General features: G+C 45.1%; 1 protein-coding gene across 12 annotated transcripts in view; it reads right to left on the reverse strand.

Annotated features, from left to right (window-relative positions):
• TENM2 (teneurin transmembrane protein 2) overlaps positions 1 to 24,184 on the reverse strand; it is an 812,220-nt gene that overhangs the window by 148,414 nt on the left and 639,622 nt on the right. For 8 of the 12 annotated variants that reach the window (XM_065409745.1, XM_065409744.1, XM_065409743.1 and 5 more), the window contains 2 exons: positions 11,897 to 12,102; positions 4,048 to 4,243 (listed from right to left, as the gene is read on the reverse strand). In XM_065409745.1, the coding sequence (XP_065265817.1) occupies positions 4,048 to 4,243; positions 11,897 to 12,102 (402 nt within the window). Of the gene's footprint in view, positions 1 to 4,047; positions 4,244 to 11,896; positions 12,103 to 23,230; positions 23,251 to 24,184 lie in introns of all 12 variants that reach the window. The other 4 variants (XM_065409748.1, XM_065409747.1, XM_065409751.1 and 1 more) reach the window with 1 other exon arrangement.

Here is a 24,184-nt window from a genome sequence, read left to right on the forward strand (position 1 = left end):
CTATGGAAAAGCTTATCCTCACCTGTGGACGCTTCAGTCAGCCTATGGGCAACAGCTGCCATGACTCATCAGGAGCATGCAAGGGCTTGTGACCAAATCACATGATACTGGAGTCCATTTTGGTACCTGTACTTTTCCACAAACTGGGCAGGGAATCTGGCTTGGAACAAAGGGGTTCCCGCCATATGGAAAAACTATGACATCATACCTAGGACTCACTCCTCTACCAGACAACACCTGGAAACACCGAAGGAACAAAGACTGAACTGGAGAAGGGGGTCCCACGTGAGAAAGAAGAAAGCCCTGTCTGTGTAAGGAAGCTAAAACCTGCTTGTATAATATTGCTGATTCAAATCCTATCTAGTTTGCATGAGACTGAGATTGCGATTTTGTTTAATTTCCTAGGTAACCTGCTTTGATCTGTTTGCTATCACTTATAAAAACTTAAAATGTATCGTTCTGTAGTTCATAAACCTGTTTTATGTTTTATCTTAACCAGTGTGTCTTTGAGTGAAGCATTTGGAAATCTTAGCTCTGGTAAAAGACTGATGCATATCTTCCCCACATCAAGGGGGAAGCGTACTAATTTAATGAGCTTGCACTGTACAGATACCTGTCCAGTGCAAGACTGTATAATTCTGGGTTTATACTTCAGTAGGGGTGCAATGCTGGGGAGCTGGCTGCTGGTAAAGCACTCAGGTGACTCAGTTGGGTGTGTGGTGCTACCTGCTGTCGAGTTGGGTGATAACAGTCCCCAGGAGGGCTGGCTGGGTATCACCAGCAGAGCAGTGTGGGAGGCTAACCCAGCTCAATGGGTTGGGGACACAGAGGTTCCAATGGCTTCCAAGCTTCACCATGGGGGTGACAACCTATCACATTAACATTTCTGAACCTTATGTTTACTCAATATTATTGGATTTGAAAAACTGTAATTTAAAATATGGTTTTGATTTAGGTTTTTAAAAATAGGCTTTTGGTTTTATTTTTCTTTTCTTGATTTTGTCTTCCACCCACTTGGAATTAAAATACTACCTAACGGTGATTACAACAAACTTCACCTGACATAGGTAAGTATCAACCTCATTTCACAGACAGGGAAATTGAGATACTGGGAGATCTATTAACCTGCTCAAGGTCACACATTGTTTCTTTGGGAGTCAGAGTTCACAGAGAAACTATATTTCCTTTCTAGGCTAATGTCATACTTCAGGATTCTGAATAGAAAACAAATCTCAAATCTGAAGTAGAGAATTCAGATACAGAAAACAGACCACAAAGTGAAAGAAAACTCAACCAATAACCATCAGTTAGGCCATTGGATAGTATTCTTGGTAGTGGTGAAAACAAAAGCCAAAATGTGTGACTCTTAAAAAAATGCCATTTCGTTGTCTTCTGAAGAGGACATTTGACTATGGAAGGATTCGTTTCTTTTGCTGCACAGCACATGAAAGTACTTTCCCTGTGTTCAAAGCTACCATATATTTAGTGTGGTCTGTGGTTGACATCTTGCCTGACATTCTTTCTCATGTTTCATATCAAAGAGGCTTTCAGTTCTCTCAGTGCCTCTCCTTGGTGAAAGTTCTGATAATAGATATATGTGGAAGAACCTCTGAACTGGATAAAATACTGTACTTTTCTCTGCATTTCAGTCCGATTACTATCATTGCTCTATCAAGATGTCTACCTGACTATTAGACCTATTACCTTTGACTTTCTTCTAAGATGTAGTCCAGACCTGGCAACATTAAGACAAGCAGTTTATCACATCTCAAGGAGTAGCTTTTGCAAGATGGGTGGGGGGAGTATACCAAACCACTAAGGGACCTGTACAAGAAGGTTCACATGCCATTTGGAGTTGCAGAAAACTCTCTCTCTTTATGCATGGACTGTCTGTCTGTTTGTGGGTGTGTGCATGCATGTGCATATACATGCACACACACAGACACTTATAAAATCATTTGTGGATTATGAAGGGAAAATCATTATTCATATCTCACATTGCAGCTTAACAGAAATAACTGCTTCTAAGCCTAAGGTTTCAAAACTGGACTATCCTTTCACACCAGTGTTAATCAGGACTCACTTGAGTGAATTTGGTGGATTATACCAGTGGAATTCGGTGGATTATACCAGGATTATACCTGGGAGGAGAATCAGGCCCATAGTGCATCTGTCTATTTAGCATTGATCCTTCAAGCAATGAAAATGTCTCTCCTATTTTTCACCATTTTATAACTTCTCCCTCGAGGTTGTGGATTGTGATCCCCTTCCTCCTAGCTGAATAGGACCTGCACAAGACTCACAAATTGGACTACACAAGACTCACAAAGCCCAGCAACATTGCTTCTTAATTCCTTAATCATCAGAGAGGAAATGAGCAACTCGTAGGCTATGAAAATCTTTTACTAAACAGGGGAAACTCACTTGTGGTTTCAGGTGTTGCTGTGACAGCGACACTCAGTAAGGTTCCCCAAGCACTTCAACCAACTTCAACACACCTTTTGATAAAGACTTGGGACTTTGGCCTGGTTTTGGTTTTCAGTTGCCTGACTAAGATGGAATCCCCTCTGCCCTTGAGTGTCCCTCTTCATAAAGCCTCAAGCTTTCATCATAATTTTATTCTCAGGGCAAAGGGTAGTGGCCCTCTGCCTTCCATCCTCATGTCTTCAGGGGATGACCCACTCTCAGATGCTTGGGAGCAGGGGTGGTGAGGGGGTGGTTGGCTAACATACTTTCACCTCCTCTTTCTTTTGGGGTGTTAGTGATCAGTAGGCAGAAAGAGGGAGTTATGTGTATTATTTTTTTATAAATATCATGTATTTATAAAAATAATAGTTTACCTGCTTGATATTGCCTTGCTGGACTATGAGGAGTTAAATCAAAGGAGGCTGTTATGGGTGAAGCAAACAGAAATGAAACAATGACAAAGATAAAGCTCTTTAAGGGAACAATGGGGGAGGCTATTAATTGGGGAATGTCCCTGCCCGGCTCCAGTCAGGTTGGCAACAGTTTTCTTCGCATAGGCCTAGCTCTATGATTAAAGAGGATATGAAAACCTGGAAGATGCTAGGCTAGGCAGGAAGGGGGATAAGTGGGCTTTCAGCAATGGCCATGGCGGGAGTCTCTGAAAGACGCACATTGAGGACATAGAAATTGCAGAAAGCAGGCTCTTTCCCCCTCGCCAGAGATGGAAGTAACCGGGCTGAATGGAATTTACCAAAGTTTGCAAGGAAAGGTTATGGTTTAGATTAAGGGCGATATGCGTATAGACCTTTATTGGCTTTACCCTTTGCTCTGCATGTTATATAACTTTGGGTGCACATATAATGCTTTGGTTTTTAGTAGCTGTTTTTGAACCACTTGAATCATTTCACTGGTCACAGTCCCGAGAGGAAAAGGGCTTATGGGTGCCAAACCTAGTTGGACCTGTCAGGTTAGCATGGTTGGTAAACAGAGGGTGCAGTCCACCAATCCAGTCAAAAAGTGGTATGGTTTCACCCTGAGAAGGGGGGGAGGTAGTAAAACCATCACCTGAAGTGGTGTATTCAAGGGGGACTAACAGGGATTTAAAGCACTGTTTATCCTGTTATCGTGACACCACCTAAGTCCCATGTAAAGTTTTGGTGAGTGTTTCAGTGATGAAGTCTCAGCTATGCACTGCTGGCAGTTGGGTGTGAAAACACTAACAATCTCCAAACAGCCAATCCGAATGCAGCTTTGCAGGAACAGCCATACACCACTATTATTAATATCTGTAGTTATAAGATTTGTCCATTTTAAAGCCTCTGGGTTCATTCATTTTCTTTTTGAAAGACAGCTAAATATTAACAGGATCACAGATTTCGGCCTTCAATACAGGCAACACAAAAGCATCCACAACTCACCCCTAGAAAGATTTCCCCCTTTTCCTACCTACTCTCAATATACATCAAATATTACTGGATTAAAGCAAAATATGCACAAAAAGAGAGAGCTGATAGAAGGCCTCCACACTTAATAAAGATAAGCAAACAGAGGGAAAAATCCGCAGCATGCAGGCATACATACCTAAGATAACTGTATTGAAAGAGACTACTTCTTTGTCCTTGCCATCATTGTAAAATGCCAGGTGCCACAAACCCACATCCAAGTATTGAACAAACACAGCTTCATTCTGAACCAAGGTCTGGATACTTCGACGTTCCCGGGGGGACTCCACCACACTCCATTTCTCTTTCCCATCCAAACGCTCCATGAAATCATACTGTGTGGTAAAACAGAAACAAAGAGACCTGAATTTAGAGTGATGCTACAGATCAAAATCTGGCACAATATCTTGCCCACTCTTCCTCCAAATGCCATTCCCTTCAACCCTTATTTGGAGAGTGTGGCAATTTGAAGCTAGCCTTTCCTTATTCATTATGGGTCTGGTAGCAATTCTCTTATCCTTTCTGATAATGTGATACAGACACAATTAAGTGTCTGCACTCTGCAGAAATGTTGGCAAGTGTTTAAGTAAAAGTCCTCCAAAGTCTGAGCTTTTGAAGAAAGTTGCTAATTAGTTACATTGTCTGTTCTCATCTAGACAAATACTGAATGGATTTTAGACCAATGAGAACATGTACAGCAGACATGCAAACTTTAATAAGATCTCATGCCACAGGGTGTAAGAATATTGTTCAAAGAAGTCAGGAACCAACTCTTCCCTATGTACTGCATTGTTCAGCTGGCCAAGCACATTATGGCAATTTTTTACCTGCTGAAGCATCAGGTATTGGCCACTGTTAGAGGCAAGATTCAGGATGCACTGGATTAATGTTCGGATCCTTCATAGCAAGTCTTAGGTTCTTATATAAATTCTCAAATCAGGAAATCTCATTTTGAAAGAAACTCACCCACATCCACAGCAATCACCTACAGCAGTCTCCTGCTGGCATAGTACACAGAAATCTCAGACATGCCACCTGAAGTACTAATGAAAGAAAGTCTCCTGATTGTGAATATGGAAAAATCTCATTGTTTTTGCCTAATATAAGGTACCCCAATCTTCCCAACAGTGAGATCTATTAGGCTGTGTAATAATCTCCCAAGGGAAACTCCATTGCTTGATACATTTAAAACAAGATTGGAAGAAATATTAGTTAAATCTCCAACATGGAATAATTCTGCCTAGGCAGGCAGCTGGACTAGATGACCTAATAGAAGTTAAGGATAGAAAAAAGTCTGTGATTCTAGAACTTCCAGGCAGATGCGACGCTCAACCCACTAGTCCCCACAGCCTCTATATGAGGAAGTCCTTAAGAAATACACCAAAACCAATATATCTAATGTTTTTATAGCTATATAACAAGTCCCCTATGAAAACATGTCTTGTTTTAGACACATTTATCTATCTAGCACTAGATCGAGATAGATAGATGTGTCTAAAGCAAGACGTATGTGTTCAATAAAATACAGTAATAGTACGTGCTTGCTTGCCAGGAGTGTTATTGCATTTCCCTCTGTTATCACTAGCACATACAGCCCAGGTTGGTGATAGCTCAAAGAATAGAAACACTCTGCTTTTATTTAAAAATAACTATCGTCCTGAACTCTAAACATGCCACTTCTCCTGCAGAGGACTTTGTGCACTGCAGGCTGAATTCCATTAATTAATACAGAGTTATTGAAAATAAATTAAAATATAATAATAAAATAAATAAGAAATAATAAGAAATAAGAAATAATAATAATAATAATATATTCCCTTCTGTAGGAGAGAAAGAAATGTAAATCTTCAGGATTATGGAACTATTAGTAGTGTCATGGTATGTACCTGCCTGTTTTCAGGTGCATTCAAGTTAGGGGTAGTAGTGTCTGACAACTTCTGTGTCTAGAGGTATCCCCAGCACCAAAGTATCTGAGCACTTCACAGTATTTACTGTATTTATCCTCAGAACTCCCCTGTTAGGTATGACAGTGCTATTATCTCCATTGCATAGATGGGAAACTGAGACACAAATAGATTAAGTGACTTGCCTAAGGAATTCTGTGATATAGCAGGGACCCGAACCCCAGTCTCCTAGAGTTATAGACCACTGGGCCATCCTTCCTCTCTGTAAAGCATTTTGGGGGGTGGACGGGAGGGTGTAATAGCAAGAAATGACTAAACTAAATACCTGTGTGCTCTCCACCCAAATCTATTTTACAGGCACATGGCTAGGAAAAATAATTCAGTTTAGGGATAAGCCAATACACAGCAGGGATTTAGACAATTCTGATATGTCAGTAACTTTCAGAGCATAAATGGTGTCAAACCTGTTTGTAAATCAGACCATTAAATCAGCGACCTTTGGAAATATTACCAAAACCTACCTGCCAGCAGTCAGAGGTTAAAGATGGACTCACTACCCTCTTGGAAAATGTTATTAGTGGGGCAACAACCTCGGAAATTTTGTTATTGCTCTTTGGAAGGTTTGCTCACTGACGGTCGACATGGAAGAAAGTAACAATAAAAGCTGACATTTCTCATTGGCAACATGCTGTTCTGCTCTGCTTGTGCTGGCAGGCTCCTCTGCCTCCCCCATGTCTGATGCTGATTCTACCTCAGATGGCAGGGCAAGCTCAGCGGTTGGTGGGATCGAAGAGGAACAGCCTGGAAGAGCTAAAAGGGATTGAAGCAACTTTAACTGCAGTGTCCCCAGTCTCCTCCTGTGATCATGGGTGTGACCGAGCAATGGCAGGTCCCTTTGCAGGCCTGTCCATATCATTAAAATTTTATCCATAACCAACATTCAATAGATGAGCATTATTCCTCCTTAAAACTTCTCATTAAGATGAATTCAGTGGTCAGGAAAGGTCCACGGTCGAGAGCCATGATATTAAAATTCCAGTACAGGTACAGCCTGGGCAACACTCATGGAAGCTCACTCACGACAACTCTCAATCCCATTCAGAAATGGCCAGCTCTAAGGGCTTGTCTACACTTCCCGGGGGATCAATGAGCAGCGATCGATGCATCGGCAATCTATTTAGTGGGTCTAATGAAAACCTGCTAAATGGACCACAGATCGCTCTCCCATCGAGTCCTGTCCTCCACCGGATTGAGATGAGTAGGGGGAGTCGACGGGAGAGCGTCTCCCATCGACATCGCGTAGTGTGGACCCCGCGGTAAGTAAATCTAAGCTATGTCGATTTGAGTTACGCTATTCACGTAGCTCAAATTGCATAGCTTAGATCGAATTTCCCCTGTAGTGTAGACAAGGCCTAAGAGTGGGAGGGAGGCAGAATGCCTGCTGGAGGGGCCCTAGGTGGAGCACACCCTCCAACATAAACCCCAAGAAGCTCACTATGTATGCTGGGCATGCCCCATTCTCCTTCCTGATCCTGGAGACATAAAAGAGAGGGAAGGTCCCTGCATATTCTCCTATATGTGTGCCACTGCAAAACCTGGCTTGGATGGGGTTTATTCTGGCTGGGTGTGGACTTTCCACATTGCTCCTTATGCAGAAGCCATAATCAGACCTAACACTTATCTACGTATACAGTTGCCAAGTGTTGTATGGACATTAACAAACACATTCCAGAGCAATGTGTCTAGTCTTGATTGGCCAAGGAAACAGGCCATCAAGACCATCCCCAGGCTTGGCTCTGCTTCACCACATGCCCAGCTAGATCATTATTTTGCATCATGTTGCTCTATTGATCCTCTGATTTACTAACTGTTTTTACACAACCTTCTGTTGAAAATGTTACAAGTGTCCTAAAGCAACTCATAGGCGGATAAGAGTGTGAGACATATGCCACATACAGAAAGCAAGCATATGCACCTATGCTCATCAGGAAGAAATTGTGCAGGTTTCTACTCACACAACGAACACAGGGTGCTAGGGATGATACCAACTCACATGTATTAAGAACTGCCACACATCACTATTTACAACTCAAATTGAACCTTTATAGAGGTCTGAAAGTTTGGCTGACTTCTATTTTTATACTCCTCTATGGTTCATGGCTTAGAACTGATTTGCAATCAGAAATGACAAAAGACTGTCCAGTAACAAAAATTACCAGAAAATGCATGAGAGCACCTGTCTTTGTAGAACTCCTGGCTTGATTTTGCAGATATGAGAGGAGTGCTTTATACAGATCAGGCCTCCTGTAAAAAGGTGAGATTTTGAGCCCACTCTCAATACAATGAGTTAATTGTCCAAATTTATCCTTTCCTTGGGTTTGCTCTTCTTTTTTCACCCTACGTAAGAAAGTCCTGAAGCATATCTGTACTTACAGACCTTAATGTTGATCTGAGTTCTTCCTGATCAATTTGTCCCTACAATGTTTCCTTTCAAGGCATCTTATCCCTCTCTCTTATACTTCTGAGAATAACTGAGACCCACCTGCTCTGGAAGCCAGTGTGAGTCAGCAAAATAGCTTTGCAACTCCACACAGAGTGTCCTAAAGCCTGATACCTGGTTGCACTTCCAAATTACAGATGAGTCCAAACCAAACTCCAAGAGCATTTGAAATCAGGATATAAACCCGAATTTTTAAAATAGACCCTATTTTAATAATGGGATGAACCAAAACATGGAGTTAAAAACTCATGAACATCAAGTGTTCAAAATCCAGATATAGATTTAGATATTGTGGCGAGAGCTCATCCTCATGCCAAAACTTCATAAGATCTACTCAGCACAAACAAGCTCTGAACAACATGTGTTGGGGAAAAAAAACTTGTTTGCAAAGTGTTTTAAAATTAGTACTTCATAAACATCCAAATTGTTGATTATGCATTAAATACCCACCCACCAGCCATCTGATATCCATGCTGACAGCCAATCAAACAATTTACTTTAATATTTGAATGTACATGATTCAGTGTGACATAATGTAAGCAGCATAAGGCAGAGCAAAGCGTGACATATAACAGAGACTGAACTGATGAGAATGGTATCATTCTGATTTGTGACTGCTGGGAGCATCAAAAATATGAAAATATCAATGGTGTTTATGAAGCAAGAGAACATCCTGGCTGCCCCACTCTTCAAATGATTTCCAGTTAGTCCCACTTCTAATTGAAAACACGAGTGGTTTACTCACCCAGGCAAGAGAGAGATTTTTGCAAATAAAATACTACATGGGAAAGGGATGTAATATGCCCTGGTGGACTGCCTTGGCCAAGCATTCCTAATAGTATTTCTATAAACTTACTTAATTAATGGAGATATCCTATCTCCTAGAATTGGAAGGGACCTTGAAGGTCATCAAGTCCAGCCCCCTGCCTTCACTAGCAGGACCAAATACTGATTTTGCCCCAGATCCCTAAGTGGCCCCCTCAAGGATTAAACTCACAACCCTGGGTTTAGCAGGCCAATGCTCAAACCACTGAGCTATCCCTCCCCCATGCTATCATTTGAAATAGTCTGCAGATGAGCAGTAATATCAATGTTTGCTTGGATCACTATATAAGCAGCATATACGTGCTTAATCCAAGAGATTTATCATTTCTTCTCCAAATATTATCTGCAGTGTGCAGCCTTTTATTCATTTGCTTTACACCATTTAAGGGCCACTTTTTAAGGGGGCTATGAACGTTTTGTTACATGGCTGTACCACTACATAGTCTGGAAAAATCTTTCTTGAAAATATAATGAGTGCTTTTATTTCTAGCTCACTTGCCACACAAGCCTGCATTTCTGTCTGTATGTTCCCCCTCCAGAGCTACATTCCCTAGCCACAGTACTACACCAAGCTGTTTCTGGATGGCCTTACAGCTACATCAGTTTGACTGACTAAACTAGGCGTTTGGAATATTTGCTAAACAGTAATACTGAGAAGGTTAAATCTCAGCAGGGCTCTCAGACAAGAACTGCATCTTCTTGTCGCAGGGTAATCATGTACCTAATTTGCTGATTATTGACTTGTTCCCACAAAGGATTTTACTTGGCTTGACATATCAGCAGCGATCAGTGATGAACTGTCAAGTGAACTTGTTCACTGCTTTTACTGCTCAAGTCCTTAACTTGCAGTAACAAGGATTTTAAAGTACAACTTTAACACATCATCTGGTGTCAAATTCAGATTATTTTCATTAATACAGAAATCTTTGCTCCTTTCTGGAATCAGAACAAGGCTACTCTTCTAAAGTTCAGATGTGCAGCAGGCTCTTTTCTTTTCCCTAAAATCATTTCTATGTTCAACAGGCTGGTAGGATTTAGGATCCTGCATAAGGATGTGGGGCTTTTCTGCTGAGTCTTCCTATTGTCCAATGCTAACGCCCTGCATTAGCCCATAAATCAGAATCTTCAGACTCCAGTGTAGTTTCCCATACAAAATTCATTTACTCACTGTTTGTGCAGGGTGTGTGTGTGTGTAATCATGTAATGTAACCATATATATATCGGTGTAACTCCAATCTGCTTTGGCAAATGAAAAAATGTAACTCAGAAATTCTTTGCAAATTGGGGCTAAGTGTCTAGGAATGTCAAATGGGGGCATTCCCAAGGGGGATTCTTAAATTTCTGCACTTGCTCTCCAGAGCTCAAATGTCAAGTTAAGCTTTCTAAATTTAAGGTAAAAATCTTTGTACTAAGAGCTAATTTTCAAGGCTGTACATGAGTGAAAGATTCCCTTCCTGAAATTGGTAGTCATCTGTGCTTTTGCTCATTCCCTGAAGAATGGGGGTTTCTTTTTTTCTTGGCATGCATAGCTACAAAATATATTATTGCTCATGAGGAGTCTGAGCCAAACCTCATCAAAGTAAATGGGAATCTTTCCATTGACTTTAATGGGCTTTGGATCTGGCCAAAATTTTCAAGCTATTTAAATCAAATCTCAGCGGTGACTATGTGCCCTCCTAAAGCAATGAATTCCAAATTCTCACTACACATCCTCTGAAGAAATAGTTGCTTATATTTTTTTCTAAGTTTGTTAGCCATTATTTTTATTGAGTGCCCATTGCTCTGTATTATCGGGTCAGCATAAAATTGAGGGACTGATGAGTTTTCACTACAGTTGTTTGTAGGTGTGGAAGCAGAGACAAAAGGAAATGCAAGACAAGCACCAGACTTAACTCCATAAATGAAAGAGAAAATGGAAATCTGCATACATAGCCTAGTGACCTAGTGATGGAAGAGGCCTGGGTACAGTCATTGGGAAAAGGGGATTAAACTTAACCCAACACTGACACAAATAACCATGAAAATCCCCATCTAAACAACATGTGCTGGTGGTGGTGGAATAGAAAACTTCCAGTTATCCAAACTCTGCCAACTGATTTTCTTCAGCAAGTCAAAGCAGCAAGTCCCTTATGAAGACACTGTCTGGGCCTTAATATCTTCTCACTTACACTAGGTCAGCATCTTTATAACCTCACAGACTACTCCTGATTTATACCAGCACATGAGGGGAGAATCAGGCTTGTTATGACTGTCTCTGGTTTTAGAGCATTTCAATCGCCTATGGTTTTACTCTGAGATAGTGGGCCTGATTCTAATCTCCCACCATCTATTCACTAGTGTAATTCCAATGACCTCAGTGCAGTTGTTTTTGATTTACAGCAAACAGCGCAGATTCATGCTCTGAATTTCCATCACTAGTATTTTAAACTGACAATGGCAAACTGCAGACGTTAATTTTTTAAAAGGGTGACATTACAAAGATTGCAGGAAAACAACCTTTATTTATTCCAAGCTAAAAGAAAAAATTTCACTCATGTAAATAATCTATTGTTAGAGGATGCCAATCTGTAACAAAGCCGTGGTTGCAAACAACCAACTCCAGGGCTCTGAGGTAAATCATAGCCATGAGGCACTGGGGAAGAATCCAGGACCCTCAACTTCAAAAGCACAAGCCCTTACCACCTAAAACTAATTGCCATTAGATCATCAGTACATTTATCTTTTGGCTTTTAAATCCATTAAGCATAGTCATACAGTACCTGGGCATGTGATGGTGGAAGTCCTCTTCTTATATAAACACCAAAAAGAGCATCCTTTCCTAAGGAGATATTGAACTTCACGAACTGCGGCTGGCTGATATGGATTTGAGACCGCCAGAATACTCCAGGTGGTACTTCCTGGGTAACCCTGCGTCCGACCTCTGCCTCCCCGCTATCTATGCTGCTGTTTCTAGTGGCCCATGGTCCTAGAAGACAGGAACAAGTATTAGCCAGATGAGATTTTTTTTTTCCCCTCTAGAAATACAGGTATTTTTGGTAATGCCCTTTATGATGAACCATTGTGGCAATTTTACCCTTTAAAACAAAGCTTAACATTTTTAAGACTGGTTTCTCCCTTCATTTACATTTGTGCAACCCCATTGCTTTCTCTGCCCCTTAGATTTTAAATAAGAAAGCTATAAATTCATCCCCTTAGGGCATCTGAAAACTTGCATACAGCTTTTCCCCCACCACTTTTAATTCTGTGATTACTCTTTACTGATCAAGTATAATAAGAGCAGAGAGCCAGCTAAGCACATATAAATCTCCTTGTGCTCTTTTCAGCCACATCCTTAATGTGACCAGGATATAAAAATAATCAGGAAATAATTATAAAGGGGTAATTTCAATGTAAACCCACTGATTGCTGACTTTATTAGTCAGATTTCATACATTAAACGGGTCCATTAAGCCCCTCTCCATAAACTAACAATAATCACATATAAAAGGGAACACAGTAATAAGGAGATAGAGAAAAGAGTTTGATAACCTTTGAAAGCCCCATATAGCTTGGGATTTGGCTACATGAAAATCCATTTCTTTCCCCCATGCACAAATGTATTGGCTGCAGTCAGTTGAATTCCACTTGCTGATAGTCCCTAGATATGCATTATTTAAAACAAGAGGCAAGACCTTTCCAGTAGACTAAGTCTCGCTTTCTATCCATGAAACTGTTAGCCTTCAGAACATGGTGAAAGCTCATTCATTCAGCAAAGCCTTAGGTGGATGGGTCTGGCATTATGTTTACTTGTCCTACACTTCAGACATTTCTGTTGGGCAAATGGTCAATAGGGGAAGAGAGGGGAGACTAGCAATGCCCCCAATTTCCAAAATACATTGATATTTGCTTTAGTGTATGATGTGCCCAGATGCCATGGTGATGAGTGCCAAGTTATTTAAATAAATTAAATAAAGGTCAGAAAACCACAGAGAATATCTATTATGCTCATGAACATCTAAACCTACTTCTTGGTGGCTTTAATTACAACTAAGTATTGGGTGGTGGTGATACTTGAAATGCAAGGAAACACATACTACTTATATCCATCATGAGCTTAGCTCTTTTGCCCATTTTTCTACCACAGTATAGTGTTATTCTTAGAAGATACCATAACTGGACAGGATCCCTGAATAGCAGTGAATCAGTTTCCAGCACTTTATGGACATTTTTGCCAATGCCAGCCTCTGGAGACAGTGCTTTCAGGAAGGACATAACAGCATAGCATGGACCTGCATATAAACCCAGCAGGTAAGTACCAAACACCTACTCTGTCTTTATTGTTTTAACTGTAATAGCTACTTCAGCACGATTTCAATTTTAAATTCCAAATTACCAAGGCTCCTGGTACTTACGCTTGCATGTAATGAAAAACCTCTGCGAACTGTTATATGGGCAATGTCTTTAAATGGTAAAAAGAATGCTTTGACTAAGAACTGTTAATCTTTAAACTGCAGTTTTTAATAGAATATTCAAAAAGACATGGCCTAAGTTAACAGGTCTTCAGCAATATTAGGGCACTAGAAAAAAGCAGGGGAAACTGCAAGAGTGTGTGGGCTGCAAATGGAATAAAAAGGATTAACATGATGTTCAGTAAAGTGCCTGATGAGACATCTCATGCCCACTGTGACAGGCTTTTTGGTGTCAGCTGGTCTTCTATAACAGCAACTTCTATCAGGCATGACAAACATACCACACCTAGTACACAGCTTTTATAGTATTTGTCCAAAGAGGGTAAAGTGAGGCACCTAACACAAGCTTACGTTATACTGATTCTCAAAATCATTATGAAGTGTATGTCCGGATGATATTTCAGAAGTTGTGTATATGTACTGACAATATATTTTAAAATCGGTGTCCCAGGCAGAGTTGACAAACAGGTTTTGCCAGACAAAGGGACTTGGATTCATCTGTCTGCTTTGGCTCATATGTAGATTAAGCATTGTAAATCAACACAATGGAAGCCTGGTTTTGCATATGGAGTCAACAGGAGGATATGAAGGCAACTTGGAGCCAGCATACTAGGAAGGGAATCATGGGTGTCATCCTGAGTCTGAGGACAAAAACAATGAGTTTTGGGAAATATAAGGAGAAGCAAAACCACATTTTGTTATCCATTTACTGAGGAAACACCTTGAAGAACGGTGCTTGGGGGGAGGGAGGGTTCATGAGCGCTTGGATCCTGGTTTGACTGAAAACCAGCTATCTCTGCCAAAAGACAATCCTTGGAGTGAAAAACTACTTTATTTTATAGGAAAGGTAACCACTAATAAGTGTTCACCCAGGTTTGCACTTTATGTTGCTGTTTTATATATAGCCATTTCTGTTTCCATTATCGTTACTCACTATCTCTTAAATCTTTGCCTTTAATAATAAACTTATGACTATTTTCACTATAGGTATATCTCAATGCAGTGACGTTATCTTATAGTTAAACCTCAGTTGAATCAAACAAACTGGTGTGTGCACTGTTCCTTTGGGGACAGCTTACCTGGTAATTTTTATGAGTGTACAGTAGTTAAGGGCTGAACACTGCAAGGGAGTGCTCCAGGGACTCAGGAGTTGGTGCGTGCCTACCACTAGACTGCACAGAGAGGAAGAAGTCTGTGGGGACCTGAAAGACAGGGCTAGCATTGCCAGAGGCTGTAGGTTTCAGACTGCTGAGCAACAGAAGGCACGGACAAGGCTGCTTCACAATCCCAAGTATCTCTGCAAAGTGTCACACCCATTGAGAAATGTTATGAGTCAGAATACTACTACTTTGCACATCTATAGTTTTTCATCAGGGGATCTCAAAGTGCCTTACTCACATGAATGAATTAAGCCTCACAACACTGCAGTTCAAGTAGTATCACCTTCATCTTACAATAGGGAAACGTGGTACAGAGAAGCTAAATAACTTGTGCAGTATCACCCAGACTCAGTGGCAGAGATGGGAAGTGAACCCAGGAATCCTGGCTCCCAATCATCTGCTTTAAGAACTAGACCACCCTTCTGCTTTAGGTACAAGTGACAACATGTGGACTTATTCCTAGTTTTAAAAATTGTCTCTTCTGCAAATAATCTTTTGCATTCAGAGTGAAGATGCTTATATGCCTATCAATCACATCTACTACTCAAGTACCTTCAAATTACCCAGTGACCCACCGTGCAGAAGCTTGTTTGTGAAACTTCCAAATGTGTCATAGAGCAGAAGTAGTTCTGCTGTGTGGCCAGTGCTGCAGCCTCCTTACCAAGAAGTACTAGAGAAGTAATATTTTTAACATGTCAGGAGCCATGAGGAATGAAGGTAGAGAGACCCACAAATGGGTCCATGTGCCTTCCAAGTATCCTAACTCATCACACAGAATGTCAAATAAAGGACAGTTACCTGTTCCATAACTGGCGTTCTTCGAGATGTGTTGCTCCTGTCTATTCCACAGTAGGTGTGTGTGCTCGCCACGTGCACCGGTGCCGGAAGTTTTTCCCTTAGCAGTACCTGTAGTGGGGGAGCACCGCTGCGACCCCTAGAGTGGCGCCGCTATAGCGCACTATAAGGGGAGCTGCGCTCTCCCCCCCTACCCTCGGTTCCTTCTCGCTAGACAACTCCGACAGGGGGGAAGGAGGGCGGGATGTGTAATAGACAGGAGCAACACATCTCGAAGAACGCCAGTTACGGAACAGGTAACTGTCCTTTCTTCTTCGAGTGATTGCTCCTGTGTATTCCACAGTAGGTGATCCCAAGCAGTATCTGTTGGAGGTGGGTAGGAGTTCACGATGGTTCGGGACGAAGTACTGCCCTGCTGAACCCTGCGTCGTCCCTAGACTGGGAAACGATCGCGTAATGTGAAGTAAACATGTGAACAGAGGCCACGTGGCCGCCCTACAGATGTCCTGAATGGGGACATGGGCGGCATAGGCAGCTGATGAGGCCTGAGCCCTCGTCGAGTGAGCCTTAACGATAGGTGGCGGGGGAATCCCTGCCAGGTCATAGCAGGTGCGTATGCACGAGGTAATCCAGCGGGAGAGCCACTGGGTCGAGATAGGTTGCCCTCTTGCCCGCTCGGCCGAGGCAACAAAGAGTTGAGAGGATTTCTGGAATGGCTTAGTCCGATCCAGATAAAAAGCCAATGCTCTACGCACATCTAACATCTGGAGATGGCGCTCCTCGTTAGAGGAGTGGGGCTTAGGGCAGAGCACGGGAAGAAAGATACTCTGCTCCATATGGAAGGCGGAGATCACCTTCGGGAGGAACGCCGGGTGTGGGCGAAACTGGACCTTGTCCCTATGGAAAACCGTATAGGGGGGATCCGAGGTTAGGGCCCAGAGCTCCGAGGCCACCTTCCACGAGAGGTGAGACCAAGAGCATGTGGCTAGCGGCTTGAAGGGGGGCCCCGTGAGACGTGACAATACCAGCTTGAGGTCCCATTGTGGCACCGGCGGTCTAGCATATGGGAACGAATGGACTAGGCCCTTCAGGAAGCGGGAGGTCATGGGGTGGGAGAAGACGGAGTGCCCTTGCACCGGTGGGTGAAAAGCCGATATGGCTGTGAGGTGTACCCTGGCCGAGGCTGGTGCCAGACCTTGAGTCCTAAGGGACAAAAGATAGTCTAGGACGAACTGGAGAGGAGCGGCGGAGGGGGAAACTCCTCGCTCGCTCGCCCACCTGGCAAATCTGGACCACTTTGCCACGTACGTCCGACGCGTGGACGGCTTCCTGCTTTCCAGGAGGACTCACCTCACCTGTTCCGAACACCTGCTCTCCTCCTCATTCAGCCACGGAGCAGCCACGCTGTCAGGTGGAGCGCGGCCAAATTGGGATGGAGGAGGTGCCCCCCCCCTTCCTGGGAGAGGAGGTCTGGGCAGAGCGGTAGCACCCTCGGTGGGGCCGCCAGGAGGCGTAAGAGGGGCCCGTACCAATGCTGGCGGGGCCACGCAGGGGCTATGAGAATGACCCTTGGCTTGTCCACTTTCACCTTTTCCAGGACCTTGGGGATGAGGGGAAGTGGGGGGAAGGCATATAGGAGCTAGCCCGACCAGCTCATGAGGAACACGTCTGAGATCGCGTCCTTCCCCACCCCTCCCCTGGAGCAGAACTGGGGACAACGCCGGTTCTGTCGGGTTGCAAACAGGTCAATCTGGGGAGCTCCCCACTCTTGGAAGAGCCGGAGAGCGACCTCCGAGTGGAGCGACCACTCGTACTGGGGGGAGAAGACCCTGCTGAGGCGGTCCGCTTGCATATTGCGGACACCCGGAAGGTGAGCCGCCCATAGGGAGATATCGTGGGCTATACAAAACTCCCATAAGGCCAGGGCTTCCTGGCAGAGGGCCAGGGAACGAGTCCCGCCCTGCTTGTTGATATAGTACATGGCGGCGGTGTTGTCCGTGAGTACTCTGACCACCTTGCCGCGGAGGTGCGTGAGAAATGCCATACACGCCAAACGTATCGCCCTGAGTTCCCTGACATTTATGTCCAGGGACAAGTCCGGGGTCGACCACATCCCTTGGGTCTGAACGTTTCCCATGTGGGCTCCCCAGCCTAGGTCCGAAGCATCAGACATCAGATCTACGGATGGGCTGGCCTCCCTGAAGGGAACCCCTTGTAGCATATTGCTCGGGAGGGTCCGTGTAGAGGAGCGGACTCACCCCTGCGGCACCTCCTGCTGGTTGTCTCCGGGAATTAGCTCATTTCAGCACTGGAGCGCCCCTGCAGGCCCGTGGTCCGCCTGTCCTCCGGCCCCCATGTCCCTCCCGGACCCCGCTGCCCTTTTATCTGGGGTGCTGCCCCCTGGCAGTACACCCCTCAGTACTAGGGTCTCCCCTCCCCGGGGAACCCCCACCCACTACCCCTACCTTACCTCGGAATAAGGCCACTGCCCGTCACCAACTAGCCCCCGCTCCCTGGGGCAGACTGCAGTATAGGCCACTCATCACAGGCAAGGGGGGGGTTTGGACCTGCTGCCTTGGCCTACCCCTGGGCTGCCCTCTGCAACCCCAAGTACCCCTTGGCCTCCTACTAGGCCGCAGCGTGGGGCTTTCCAGGCAGGAGCTCCCCAGCTCCTCTGCCTTTCCCCAGCCCTGCTCCACTCAGGTACTCTGTCTCTAACTCGCTGCAGCCAGGCCCTTCTCCCTCTGAAAGCAGAGAGACACTGCTTGGCCTCTGGCTCACAGCCTTTTTATATAGGGTCAGCTGAGGCCTGATTGGGGTGTGGCCCAGCTGCAGCTGCTTCCCAATCAGCCCAGCTTAGCAGCTCCCAGCCACAACCTTCCCCCAGGGCTGTTTTAAGGCCTTCAGGGCAGGAGCGGGGTAACCACCCCGCTACAGTCCACCACTGAAGGGAAGCCAGCACCGGGGACGGGATTGTGAGGACCTTGTCCAGGCCGTCCCGGGCTTGGGATAATTGGGAGTCTCCTGGCGTCCTTATTCTTAGCAGTGGGCGCGGGTTGGCCTTGGCGCTCCCTGTGGTTCACCGATTCCACCACAAGTGAGTTAGGCGCCGGGTGGAAATAAAGGTACTCGTAACCTTTCGCCGGCACAAAGTATTTTCTCTCGGCCTTCTTGGAAATTGGCGCCAAGGAGGCGGGAGTTTGCCACATGGCACTAGTGATGTTAGCAACACCTTGGTGTAGTGGCAGGGCCACACGGCCTGGTGCCGAGGGAGATAAAACGTTGAAGAGGGAGTCTGACGGTCCCTCCATCTCCTTGGCTTGTAGCTGAAAGCTGGATGCCACCCGCTTCAGCAAGTCCTGGTGCGCCTTGAAGTCCTCCTGCGGGACCAAGGGCGGAGGGGACACAATCGCGGCACGATCGGTGCCGGGGGGTCGAGACCCAGGTCGGAGTCCAGACGCGGGTCCGCCGAGTCCTGGCCCGTCGACTTATCCCATGGACGACCCGACGAGGCCAATGGGGCCTGGGACGCTCCAGCGACGGAACGGGCCCCGGGCTGGGCCGGTACCTGCTGCCACGGTGCCCACTGGCACCATTGTCCCTGCCACTGGGTTCCGTAGCCTTGGGCTTGCTGGGTACCTGGAGGTAAAACAAGTCCCGGCAGGGCAGCGCGGCCCAAGGACGGGAAGGGGACCGAGGCCGAGGAGGCCGAAGAGTGTTCGGTGCCGTGGGAGCGATGGGAACGGTGCCTGCGGCGGCATCTCCCTCGCGATCTGGACCTCGAAGGCGAGGAACGGTACCCCCTCGATGCGCTGCTTCGGTAGCTGTAACGACGGTACGAAGCTCGGTGCCTTGCCGCCGAGGTACCACGTGGAGAGCCTCTGGCGCGGCGTCTGGTCGAGCGAGAGCTGGAGCGCGAACAACGACGCCTATCGCGTCGAGATCTGCTCCGGTATTCACGCCGGGTCAGGGAGCGTTCCCGGTGCCTCTCCCAGTGCCTGCGCACGCGGGCGGGCGGGGTAGGAAGGGTCCGCGGTTCCCGTCTCGGCGGCGGGACAAAGAGTCTGAGAGGCGTCGACGATGGCCGGGAGTCGCTTGAAGAGCGGCCGCTGCGCATTGAGCGGTGCTCCAGAGCAAGAGCCACTGCTCACCGAAGAGGAAGGACGGTCCCCTAACGGGGGCTTACCCCGAGACCTGGGAGTCGTACTTGGCTGCGAGCTCGGCACGGGCAAAGACATAATGTCTTTTGCTGCCTGCACTGCCTCCAGCGTCGACGGCATCCGTACCGGGGATGTCTGGGTTGACTGCACCGGGCTGCTCCGCTCCACTCGAGTTGGAGGTCTTAAGCCCGGGGGGGACCGAGGGCTGCCCAACACGGGACCAGCCTCCCCCTTGTCCTTATTGTGGTGGCATTGTGAGGCCGAGCTCTTCCCCTGCTTTTTGGCGGGAGAGCGGTGCCTGCTGGTCGAAGGGGCCTCGCTGCGTACCGACGACGCAGCGGCCAGTGCTGAGTCCAATCTGCGCACCGGGGTGGGAGCCAACGCCGACTCCATCAGGAGAGCTCTAAGTCTGAAGTCCCTCTCCTTTTTAGTCCTTGGTTTGAACTACCTACAGATCTTGCAACGGTCGCTAATATGAGTCTCACCCAGGCAGCAAAGACACTTAGCGTGGGGGTCGCTCCTGGGCATAGAGCGGCGACAGGAGTCACACGACTTGAAGCCTGGAGCGCGGGGCATGCCCCGAGTCCAAGCTAATGCTGAAAAAACGATCCAATGAATGGTACCACTAGAGAAGAGAAGGCTGCAGTGAAGCTGGAGCACAAGTTCCGACTACCTTCACTGGCGGCAAGAAGGAACTGAGGTTGGGGGGGAGAGCGCAGCTCCCCTTATAGTGCGCTATAGCGGCGACACTGTAGGGGTTGCAGCGGTGCTCCCCGACTACGGACACTGCTAAGGGAAAAACTTCTGGCAGCGGTGCACATGGCAAGCACGCACACCTACTGTGGAATACACAGGAGCAATCACTCGAAGAAGAACTTAATTATTTGCTTTATGCTTTTTTCAATCTGAATCTCTTCATGAATATATAAGGGACTGATCCAAAGCCAGTGGACATTTTTACTGACTTCAATGTGCTTTGTATCAGGCTCTGAAAGGGTCCTGTAATTTACAATGTAGCTTGTTTGAAAGCTATACACCTCTACCCCAATATAACGCGACCCAATATAACACAAATTCGGATATAACGCGGTAAAGCAGTGCTCCGGGGGGGCGGGGATGTGCACTCCGGTGGATCAAAGCAAGTTTGATATAACGCGGTTTCACCTATAACGCGGTAAGATTTTTTGGTCCCGAGGACAGCGTTATATCGAGGTAGAGGTGTACATTGTACTATGGATGCTGGGTCTGGAACCCACACCAGCCTCTGACGATCAGGGACTCCAGTGTGCTGAAATCCACTTCAGAATTTTAACACTTTTTCCCATCATTGATGCCCCCACTTGTATCAGATAGACTATTTATTAGGCAATTGTAACTTCCCCTGTAAAATCAATACTTAGAAAATAATAGTTTCAGGTAGTTCATTACATGTCCTAAGATTATAGCTGCGGGTTTTTAAAGGCAATATTTTCCTGATCAATTTTCCAGTACAATCAGATGCTATAACTCTATGGAAGAGTACTCATGTAAATTTAGAGATACTGTACATTTCCATAACAGGTATTTAATATTTGAACCAGTTAAACAAGAAGGATGATAAAAAATGACACTGATCCATAAAGGCACTATCTGCTAATCAGTTCTGAAAATGTTACTATATTTCATGTAAAACTCAAAAATGGGAAACAATAAAATTATACCACAAAACAAGCTATAAAAATGAAGCATTAATAGAATACTTTTAAAACTTAATACAACTTAGAATGCTTTTTGCATAAATCTGCTTTAGATTACTCTGCATCACATATTTTTATCTACAGAAAATAAAACTGAATTCTCTATATTGCCTAAGCCATTATATCTCATTCCCATTCATTTTGTAACCAGTGCTATTAGCTCATAGTTCATTTGAACTGCAAGAAGACCGGTCTTTCCTGCAGATTACTGCTGCGTAGTCTATTAAAGCAACTTATACACTACACCACAAATGATAGAAAACAATTATGGTTTTGAGCCATCAATGACTTCTGCTAATAACCCTTGCTTCCCAGTCTGCTGAGTCTACATTCCCTTAAGTTGTAACTTTGCAAATACATTTAATTACTACCACTAATAAAGAACATACCTTCCACCGAGGCTCCAGTTTTAAGACTTGTGTTTGAATTTAGCTCTGACCTTTTCATTTTTTCTTCAGGAAACTGTGCTTTGTGTTTCCAAGTGTGGGTGGTTCATTTTCAAAGTTCACTAGCATTGGGGTGAAAGTAAATTACTTACCGGTACGGGGGCCTGACTCCAGGCCCCTGGAAGGGGCGGGGCCTTGGGCGGAAGGGGCGGGGCTGGGGTCAGCCTCCCCCAGCCAGCCCTTCCACGCTGCCCAGCCCATGCCGCCCGGGGCTCCGGCGGTGATTTAAAGGGCCCGGGGTCCAGCCGCGGTAGCGATGGCTGGGAGCCCCAGATCCTTTTAAATCGCCATTGGGGCAGCTGCCCCTTTTGCCCCCTCCCCCCACATTGGCGGCCTTGGGGGGGAGGGAAAGGGGCAGCGACGTTAAAGCGCTGCTGTGGCAGCGCTTTAATGTGGGCTGTCTCTGGGCCAGTACCAGTGACCACTTCTTACCAGTACGCCAAACTGGCCCACTTTCACCTCTGACTAGCACCTAAACAGAGCAGGTTAGGTGAACGGTGAACTGAGGCAAAATTTTCAGCCATCAAGGGGAAAGAGGATAGGAGCTTTGGCCTTAATGCTCTAGATATGTCCCCTACTGGCAAACTACTTTATTAATGGTTTGCAGTCTTGTTGTAGCTGTGTTGGCACAAGGATATGACAGAGACAAGGTGCGTGAGGTAATAACTTCTATTGGACCAACTTCTGTTGGTGAAAGAGACAAGCCTACAAACTCCAGACCTGAAGAAGAGCTCAGTGGAGCTTGAAAGCTTGTCTCTTCCACCAAAAGAGCTTGGTCCAATAAAATATATTACTTCACCCACCTTGTCTACTTTATTAATGTCATTCATAAAAAAACAAAGTTCTTTCCCTCAAAATCTCATTAAAATAAAATTTTCTTCTTTTTTCCTAATTAGACTTCAGTGGTTTATCGGCTTAAAAAATTAGTGCAGATTCTGCTGATTAGGCAAAAGTACAATTTACCTGTGGACCTGTGTGTTCTGAGGTGCTAACACTGACATTGCTCAGACCGCAGTGGCCTTTCACTAGCTGTTGTTGGGAGATGTTGAAGGGAAGGTTTCAGAGTAGCAGCCGTGTTAGTCTGTATCCGCAAAAAGAACAGGAGTACTTGTGGCACCTTAGAGACTAACAAATTTATTATGCTCTAATAAATTTGTTAGTCTCTAAGGTGCCACAAGTACTCCTGTTCTTTTTGTTGAAGGGAAGGTTTCCTAGTATGACCCCATTGTCACTCTTTGTTTTTCCTTACCACGTGAGGTGACCCAATGTCTAGTTGCAGACAGAGCTGCCGCTGTAGCTCATCGGCTCCTCTCTAAGCACTGGTCAGGAGGAAGGGGACTCATTATACTCTTTTAGTTGTGCTCCCAACTTGTCTTCACTGCAGCTGGGAACATGCCTACCAGTCCAGGTGGACAGACGCATGCTAGCTCTGCTTGAGTGTGTGCTAAAAATAACACTGTAGACATTGCTAGCACAGGCTAGCTATCCTAATAGAAGCCCACCTTACCCCTTAGGTCAGAGCTCAAGCTGCTATTTTTAGCATGCCAACTTGCTCACTGCTGCAGTGTATACATACCCAGAGTGGCCTAAACTCAGATCCCAGCATGCAAAATGTATCCCCATGTCCAGTTTTCTAGATATAATCAATACTGCTACACATGGCATGTTGTAGTTTTATTGCCTCTAAGCCCTGGCCTACACTACAAACTTATGTCAGTGTAACTATGTCACTTGGGAGGTGTAGAAAATTCACACGCCTAAGCAACGCAGTTATACCGACCTAACTCCCAGTGTAGACAGTGCTATATTGATGAGATGGCTTCTCCCATCAACACAGCAGAGTAGTGTTTTCACTGCAACACTGTAAGTGTAGACAAGTACTAAATTTTTACTTTTCAAATAATTTCCATTAAAAAAATAGCTTAAAATTTGTTATATTAAGTTTTGCATTTGCAAATTTAATAAGCTTCCCCACAAAGGTTTAAGTAATCAAAGTTTTTAAATCCCTGGAGATTATATGTTATTGATTCATTTCCCCCCTAAAATAACTACAGCAGGTGCAAGTAAATGATAAATACCTGCACCTACATATCTATGCAAACGTGGGTTATTTGTAGAAAAGCAGCACATTCCTTTCATTACGACTGATGAAAATAGATATTAATTTCATAAAGGTGAAGTATCTGCAATATGGTTTTTTTTACTTTCAGTGCCAAATTAATTAGTGTGGGTAAGGCACAGCGCTGGGAGTGAAGAGAGCTGGGTTCTATTTCTGGCTTTGCTCACAGCCTTCCTGTGTGAT

The sequence above is a fragment of the Emys orbicularis genome, chromosome 8, assembly GCF_028017835.1.
Source record: "Emys orbicularis isolate rEmyOrb1 chromosome 8, rEmyOrb1.hap1, whole genome shotgun sequence".
Classification (NCBI taxonomy): domain Eukaryota; kingdom Metazoa; phylum Chordata; order Testudines; family Emydidae; genus Emys; species Emys orbicularis.